The sequence below is a fragment of the Triticum urartu genome, unplaced genomic scaffold (genome assembly GCF_003073215.2).
Source record: "Triticum urartu cultivar G1812 unplaced genomic scaffold, Tu2.1 TuUngrouped_contig_4719, whole genome shotgun sequence".
Lineage (NCBI taxonomy): Eukaryota > Viridiplantae > Streptophyta > Magnoliopsida > Poales > Poaceae > Triticum > Triticum urartu.
Genome location: NW_024115331.1, coordinates 1,491 through 9,996, shown reverse-complemented (window position 1 = coordinate 9,996; position 8,506 = coordinate 1,491). Strand labels below are relative to the sequence as shown.

At 46.3% G+C, this 8,506-nt stretch overlaps 1 protein-coding gene across 1 annotated transcript; it reads right to left on the bottom strand.

The window, feature by feature from the left end:
- Positions 1-2,194: 2,194 nt before the first annotated feature.
- LOC125528218 (putative E3 ubiquitin-protein ligase RF298) lies at positions 2,195-6,697 on the bottom strand. Its single transcript, XM_048692718.1, has 4 exons — positions 6,507-6,697; positions 6,300-6,330; positions 4,098-6,193; positions 2,195-2,922 (listed from the first exon to the last, which is right to left on the bottom strand). The coding sequence occupies exons 3-4, from the start codon at positions 6,174-6,176 to the stop codon at positions 2,389-2,391; spliced, it is 2,613 nt and encodes an 870-aa protein (XP_048548675.1). The 5' UTR covers positions 6,177-6,193; positions 6,300-6,330; positions 6,507-6,697; the 3' UTR covers positions 2,195-2,388.
- Between the last annotated feature and the right edge of the window lie 1,809 nt (positions 6,698-8,506).

Below are 8,506 nucleotides of genomic sequence, written 5' to 3'. Positions count from 1 at the left end.
TAAGCTTAAATAGTCTTGATCTCGTGGGTGTGAGATTGCCGAGTCCTCGTGACTCACAGATACTTCCAAATAGTTGCAGGTGCCGATGACACCAGTGTAGGTGACGTAACCCAACTCAAGTGGGAGCTCGATGAAGATCTTGATCGTTGTTTTGTTTCGTTTCTGGTTGATCAGTAGTGGAGCCCAGTTGGGACGATCGGGGATCTAGCATTTGGGGTTTTCTTCTTTTATTTTTGGTACCGTAGTCGGACCTTGATTGTATTCTGGATGTTGTATGTTTAACTTGTATTTGTGCGAAGTGGCGATTGTAAGCCAACTCTTTATCCCTTTTTTTATTCAGTACTCCCTCCGTTCGGAATTACTTGTCTCGAAAATGGATGTATCTAGAACTAAAATACGTCTAGATACATCCATTTCTGCGACAAGTAATTCCGAACGGAGGGAGTACATGGGATTGTGTGAAGATTACCCCTCTTGCAACAAACCTAAAAATACGGCTATGCCTCTAAGTCGTGCCCCGACACGTGGGAGATATAGCCGCATCGTGGGTGTTACAGATCTGCTCCTTTCGTGAAAGATCGGCCATCTAGGGTTCCACCCTACATCATCTTTTTAACCCGCTTTGGAAAAAAAATCCTTGAGCCGAATCACCAGTTCTCAAGACTGTCACTAGTTGAAGCCTTCACATGAAAACAAGTCAAAGTGCTTTTGCAAGTTTCTCTAGCCGCGACACACTACTTGAGTATGCAGCTGACGAAGCATGGTGGCGTAGGCCGTGATTAAACTCGTGGCGTACCCTCCCGGTTTTACCACCGAGAAAATACATCTCAGTAACCAAGTCTTTCACTACGAGCTATCGTCGAATGTGTCTACCGCCACCAACGCCACCGAAACATCATCATCGATGCCGCTCAAACACGCCGCCGCCACGATATGGGCGAGGAGGGTAGGAACTCACTTTCTCTCCCCAAATCAAACACGTCGCTGAGGGAAAACTGTGTTGATGATACCAATTGCCATGCCCTTTGTTGGATTCGAGATCAATTTGGTAGCTGGGATTCTAGCAAATCTCAGAAAAAGGTGAAATATGCACGCGAAAACAGAGGGGTTAGAAAGTTTTACATATTAAGCATATCTATTACGACGGAGGGGTTGGCTTATATAGTATAGCTGACAATGATAGAAATGAATAAACTGGCAAGTGAAAAGATACAGTACCGTAAATAATAACCCAGGTAGAAGGCGAGCCGTTCAATCTTGTTGTAATATTCGATCTTGACCGTCTGTTAACTGAAGTATTATGACACCCATAACTAGAGACGACGTGGCCTGACACAAGCACCACAACTTGTTTCCTTACCTCACGGGTCTGTAAGTCAAAGATCCAAAACCGTGCACTGTTTAGTGGGCCCGTGCTCATAGTTTTCTTAATATTGCACTCCGTTCCCACTGTTCTTTCTTTTTAGAGTACTCCAATAGCTTTCTTTATTTTATTAGAAGACACTAAAGGGCATGTTTCACGTCACTCTGCTGCACGGCTCCACCGAGAGTGGACGGAGTTGTAGTTCAAAGTTTTGGAGCAGGCCGCTCCGCAGATTCTAGGAGCCGGTGGATTACCAAACGGAGCCTAAGATCAATTTGCAAGAAAAGATGTGGACCCTACAAACCGAGTTAGCCCCATGTTTGGTTTGGCATAATGAGCTTGCCGCATTTTGCCACGCCACAAGTGAGGCAAATCTGACCGAGTTAGGCCCCTTGGTTCCCGATGATGACCATCTCCAGGTGAAGGCATACGGTGTAGAGCCGAGTGCACCGAGCTAATCCTTGGGGCGACAGTCCCGCTCCAGCGCCAGAGATCCATCGGAGGAGTCGGGGCTTTCGTGCGTTCCGTGCTTGCAAAAAAAACACCAGGCAAGCACCGCAAAAAAGGAAACAACTCCAGCCAAGAATACCCATGGATGCCAGTATTCCGGCAAGCTCACGATCCATGTCCAGATCCAGCACTGGTTGTCGGACAGCTGACAGGGGCCACATCCGTGGCTCCCATTCCCTTATCACCAACCGCTGCCAACTTCACCCAGGAACCAGAAATGAACATGCTAACAATGGACCATCCAGTCCGGTCCAAAACTACCAGACATTGCCTGCATCAAAAGAGAGGGTTAGCAACACACAATCCACAGGGAGGGGTACATGTCCATATAAACCAACCATCCATTATCCAACATCTTTGGGGGGGTGTACGATGTCTCGACCAAGCGTTATTCTTCCGACCGACACTCGTTATTCTTTTTTCCAATCTCTATCAAATTCAAGCTGGGCAATCATCAAAAAGAAAAGGAAAAATGGGTATAGCCCGACGCGGATGCAAAATCTCTCTCTTCTCACTCAGCAGCCCGCGGTGCGGGCGCAGACCCTGCGCTGGATGAGGGTCCGGCACGACGGGCACTCCTTCATCCCCTGCTTGACGTGGAGGTCGTTGCACTTGGCGCAGACCACCTGGTGGGCGCAGGGGAGGAACACCACCGACATCTCCTCGCTCAGGCACATGACGCACTCGCGGTCTCGCTGGATGTCGTCGAAGTCGAGGTCCAGGGCCGCCGCCCCCGCCATCTTGGCCAGGATCTGCGCGTTGCCGCCATTCTTTCTCCCCTCGGAGAGACGCAGGGCGCAGGTCTTGTCATCCGTTCCCCACTTGGGAGCAGCTGCCTCTGAAGCGTCCAGGGATACCTTCAGCTGCGAGATCTGCTGCTCCAGGGCACGGATCTCGCTCTTGTATCTCTGCATGTCGTTCTCAGCTTTGAGGTGCAGGAAGTTCTCTTCCGACCTCAGAGATGTCTCAATCTGACCCCGCTCTTTCCTCTCTGAGCTCACACAGGCAATTGCCTCAGTCTTCCTAGCCTCTTCCTGTCTCCATCTTACCTGCAAGCATTCAACAATGGTTCAGGTCAAGATGGAATACACTGGATCCACGGGTTGTACTGCATTGTACAAAGTAACCTTCAACAACTTCGGCAAAACATGACATGAGAGATCAACTTAAAACAAAGTAGATGTGTATGCAAACCATGAAAGCTAATGAAAAACATGTTACAAGCACACACGATTTCTGTTTTTAAGCACATAGAATGAATTGGTCATATACTCATATTGGAAAATAAGATGATGAACTTTATAAAAGAATAGGATAGTAACGCTTATGATGCTGGTTTAAGTAGCAGTCTAACCTAAGCCACCTTTCTAGTCCTATTGTTGCTTTAACCCACTAATCTAGAAAGACACAAGTCATTTCCTGTTTTGTACTGAAGTGGTAACCTATTTTTATATTCCACCCTCTGAAAGATATTGAACAAAGCAAGGACTTAAATCACATGATATGAGTCAACCAAACAAAGGTTGGAGAGACGCTGCAGAGGTGCTAGTGATGGAACCGACTTTTTACTCTGTTTAGAGTTTAAACTATAGAACTTACCGACAATCAATAAAAGGTAATTATACTATTTACCCAAATCAAAATTTTACTATTGGGAGGAGTTTAATGAAGAATAGAGATATACCATAACGTTCAAGTAGCTTCTTTCCTGCCAGCTATATGTGAAATACTAAATATGCTTACAGCATTCACGGCATAACAACCAATTAGCTACCATTTATTATGTAAACTTCTAAACACCCTCATTAGTATGCACAGAAACAGAAAACAAATGTAAGTAAATAAAAGACCATGAAGCGAAACGTAATGAAATGCATAACCATGACCGCATCTATTAAACGTACCCAGCAAAATCAACACATACTAAAGCATGAAAAGCATAACCATGACCGCATCTATTAAACATACCCAACAAAATCAACACGTATTAAAGCATATACTTGGGAGAGGCTCCTCCTAATATTTAGAAATTCCAGTGCAACCTAACATCAGTTTTGTGCAATGTTTAACTTTTTCCTGTTTAATAATCAAACTGTGGAGTATATGTCAACTAAACCACATGAAGTACATATAGATGTGAAGTTAAAATATGAGGCTTGCATGTGTTTCATAGATATTATTTACTTCGATGTAGAAGATTACGAAGAGGCAAGGTTGTAAATACCTTGAGTTGTTCCTTCTTCTCTTTAGCATGCTGAAGTTGTTGCTGAACCCGAGATAGTTTGCTCTTTTCAGATGCAAGCTGCTCTTGCAACATGGCTCTCTCAGATTCCCAATGCTGGGACCTTTTAAGACTGTTCTCATCCTTCTTTGAAAGCTCCACAAAATTTGCTGCAGACTCAGCTGCGTGCCGCTTTGCGGCTTCCATCTGCATCCTAAGTTGTGCATTCTCAGCCTCACGCCTACGAGCAGAAGCATCTGCTTTATCCAGTTGATTGTTTGCCCTAGAAATAGCAGACTCCATCTCTAAAAGCTTCTTCCGAGTGCTCTCTTCCAGACAGTGCCTTTCATCATGAAGTCGGCTCGCCTCTTCCTTCTCTTTCCGAAGTGACTGAAGCTCCTCCTTCTCTTTGGCAAGCCGCCGTGTGACCTGCATCACCTTCTCCATAGCCCAGTCTGTCCAATCCCTCATATGTGCTTGCAACTCTTTCTGCCTCTGGACAAGAATCAAGACCATTTCATCCTTCTTATCTTGTGGAATCCAGACCTTCTGATCCTCATCATATGCAAAGTTAATTTTGCTGCTAGGGTCTACAGCTTCAGCACTAGAATCATGATTCAAAGAAGGAGCAGAACCATCGCTTGAGGAAGGTAAAGGCAAAGGCAATGGCAACGACAATGACAATTCTGTGCTAGCAGCTGATGCTGGGTCAGTGTTATTGGGGGCCTTAGCATCAAATGATGGAATGGAGGCAATGGTACCAGTGGCTGTAAAAGAAAGGTCAACTGAATATTCTGACCCTTTCATGCTTGCAGCAAACCCTTTGGCAATTTTTGATGCACCTTTCAAGCTACATGTAGCAGAATCTGAAACCTGCCTGCACTTCCTCTCTAATGCTACAGTCCCACAAGAGATATACTTGCCAGACCTAAGAGATCCTTTAGAGCCCAACGCTCGGGAATTCTTATCAAAGCTCATTAACTTCTGCCGGTGCAAGGAATCCCTCTTAGAGCCTCCCCTCTTGCTAGGGAATGGCTTGTCATCCTTCACAGATTGTGTCGCAGCAGCAACAAATGGTTGATCCTCTGAATGATCAGGCGTAGCAGCCGGGTGTTCTTTTGGCTTAACATTTGGTACCACAGGATGCATCTTGCCAGAGACACATGGCTTGCCACTTGGCACATTCAGGTTCACTGGTGTTGTGGATGAATCAGCTTTCACAGCATTGTACGTGCCAGGTGGCACTGGGGTAAGTTTGCCGCGGAAAGTAACACCAGTCTGTGGGTTGGTAATAGAAACCGACAGATCGGAAGTTGGGGTGGGTTCATAGTTCCCCACAACTGGCTGTGCAATCACTTGAGCACCCACAGCCGGAAGAGGAGCAGCGCTGTAGTCCATGGCACAGGCATGGGCTACATTCATATCTGACATGAGCAAGCAAAACATCACATCGCCTGTGGTGTAGAACGGCTGGGCCTCATTGACCACCGCAACCAGGCTAGCAAGCACAACCTGCTCAATCTTCCTCATGTCCTCAAGGGAGGAGCCATCCCTCGGTAACATGTCCCCCTCGGACTTGAGCACCTCGACCGCGGCCTCACTGAACCCAGCAAGGCTCTCCCTCCAGCTGTACTGTGCGGCTGCCCTCACGACCGCAGCCCTTGCGGCAGCCTCTGAGTAGCCCATTGTGGTGATCACACCGACAGCATTGTCAAAGGTTGTATCCAGACTCTTCAGAAGGATCTCCTCAAGCTGTGCCTCATTTGGGTCACTCCAATTCACATACCGCTGACACTCTAATAGCTCCTCCGCTGTGGCGTGGATGCCTTTGCAGGCATCACAGGTGCTCGGGATGAAGTCTAGATTGGCACCCTCAGCAGCAGCGGCGGCCGCCGCCATGGCAGCCTTCTCAGGCGACATAAACTCAAACCCCACGCAGTCCGTCGTCAGCGGGTACTCCAGCCCGAAGGGGGCCAGCTCGCCGGACGGTGGTTCGGCACGGAACTTGCGCTTGTTCCTGCTGGCTGCCTTCTCCTGCAAGGTCGACCCCGACGCCGCCTCCTGGGTCGCGACGCTAGACATCCGAAAGGCCGCTCCTTCTGCACAGAAATCAAGTAATTCACCAACAGAAACGGCACCAGAAAATCTCTCAACAGCCAAGAACACGAAGGAAAATTCTCCACGGACGGGAAGGATTAAACTGACCTTGTTCCTGGGCGCCGAATCAAGGAGAACCCTGGAAAAAATCGGAGAAAAATACTGTGAGATTCCGGAAGCTTCAACGAATCACGAACCCAATATGTACTCGTGCGTCGCTAGTCCTATAGGATCAGAAGATGGGGCGGGGCGAAATCCTTGATCCGATCGGGCGCGGCCGGAGCCGAGATTGGGCGGACGGATCGAGGCACGTACCGGGTTGGATCGGCGGGAACCGAGGCGGGCGGCGGCTGGTGATCAGAGGAGTGGAGAAGGGAGACTACGGCGTATGTATGGTGTATATAGAGGAGGTGGGAGGGAGGAGGAGATTAGAAGAAGGGGGAGGAGGCGTCTGAACCTCTTGGGGGTAAGAACCGTAGAACGCCTGACGAGGGAGGAGTCACGCCATTCACCCTTCTTCCTTGGCCACCAACATTCCCCCCCTCCAGTTTTCTTAGTTTTTTGCAAGAAGGATGCCAGATTGCCACCTACATGATGACCACCTAGGTGATGTCCTATGTGGAACCACCATGATCAAGGGCTGACATGGGGCGGGCGGCTGATGTGGCGAACCGACTGATGAGGGTATGATGTGTTTGAGATGGGAAGATAAATTGATTAGCATGAGTGCAGTGAGAGTGGTCGGCGACGACGTCTAGGGTTTGTTGTGGCGGTTGGAACCACCATGATCAAGGGCTGACATGGGGTCGGGCGGCTGATGTGGCGAACCGACTGGTGAGGGTTTGATGTGTTTGAGATGGGAAGATGGGTTGATTGGCGTGAGTGTAGTGAGAGTGGTCGGCGACGACGTCTATAATTTGTTGTGGCGGTTGCATGGCTTGGCGGGAGATGCTGGCTCTGCATGATCTAATCGGTTTGTTTATAGTAGGTCGGTCGGTGCGTGCAGCAGTTAATTTTAAACAGTCAATGTTTGGATTGGCTCGGAAGTGGGACACCGGATGAGTAGGTTATGTTTTGGCTAGTGTACACGTGCGAGATTGGTCCACAACGTTTAGGGTTAGCTATATATGTTGCTGTGTGATTCCGTGAGGAGCAAGACTTATAATTTGCGACGCATCAGTGTCTGTAGAGGTTGAGAGTAACGATTACATGGCCTGACGGGAGAATGTATCTCACTTCATACCGAGCACAATGATCTTACAGATGTGAGACTACCTAGGTGATGTCCCTTCTCCTAACTGAGAAAGGACCATAGAATTTGTCCCATTTTATACAATTTTTAACTTAGTGCTTACTCTGGAAGAATGATAGTTGCCTCTTTTATGATGGATCAGTTTAGCGGTTGTACTTAATTTCGTAGGGTAACCAATTTTTCATAAGTGCCATGGCAAGAAGACTTTTATAGCAACACAATACATCTCTAACCAACATCGACATCAAAATGTAGATCAAGATACAATGTGTTCATCTTGAATACCCAAAAAATGGTATGGCCACGTAAGCCGACACCTTGGTCATTTATTTTGACATGTCGGTCTTTCATTGGTGAATACACGTCATCATCTATAAAGGGGTTACCCATAAAAAAATCATCTATAAGGGGGTATCGTAAAGTCGGTATCCATAATAAAGGAGAGAAATAAATGAGTACAAATCTTTACAGCTGTTGATGAGGCGTTTCCACTTAGAATTCAATATTTTCCTTTTATTTCTTGAGAGCAATAAATTATGGTCTAAATAGAATTTTGTATCCATGCAAGCTCATAAATGAGTACAAATCTTTACAGCTATTGATGAAGTGTTTCCACTTAGAATTCACTATTTTCCTTTTATTGCTCCAAACCAACAAATTATGACCAAGACATCATTTTGTATCCATACAGTCTCTCCAAGCATATATTTCTAAAGATATATAGAAAAAGAATGTCGTAATTGTGATCATTGTGCACGAAAAAAATTATTTTCTTTTATTTATGGTAAAAAGCTAATGTACCTATCCATCTGCTAACATGGTTTCCACATGGAATAAAATGTTTATTTCCGTTGCTATGGGTGTCTAAATAAATAGAATTTTCAATCTATACATCCTTTGTAAACATATCAACCATTGACCACACGAATTTTCATCTCATATATTGTTTCACTCAATGGCGTCGGTGTTCTGCACCAAAAAATTGATGCAAGAATTTGTTTTGTAACAATATAACAATACTAATGATTTTTCACCTTACACATTACATGTGTTCTAGTATGCA

Bases quoted from the DNA above. Each gene is read 5' to 3' on its own strand.
- LOC125528218 (XM_048692718.1), bottom strand. From the start codon at position 6,176: ATGTCTAGCGTCGCGACCCAGGAGGCGGCGTCGGGGTCGACCTTGCAG. The intron at 2,923-4,097 runs GTATTTACAACC...GAATGCTTGCAG, and splicing joins AGAAGAAGGAACAACTCAAG to GTAAGATGGAGACAGGAAGA.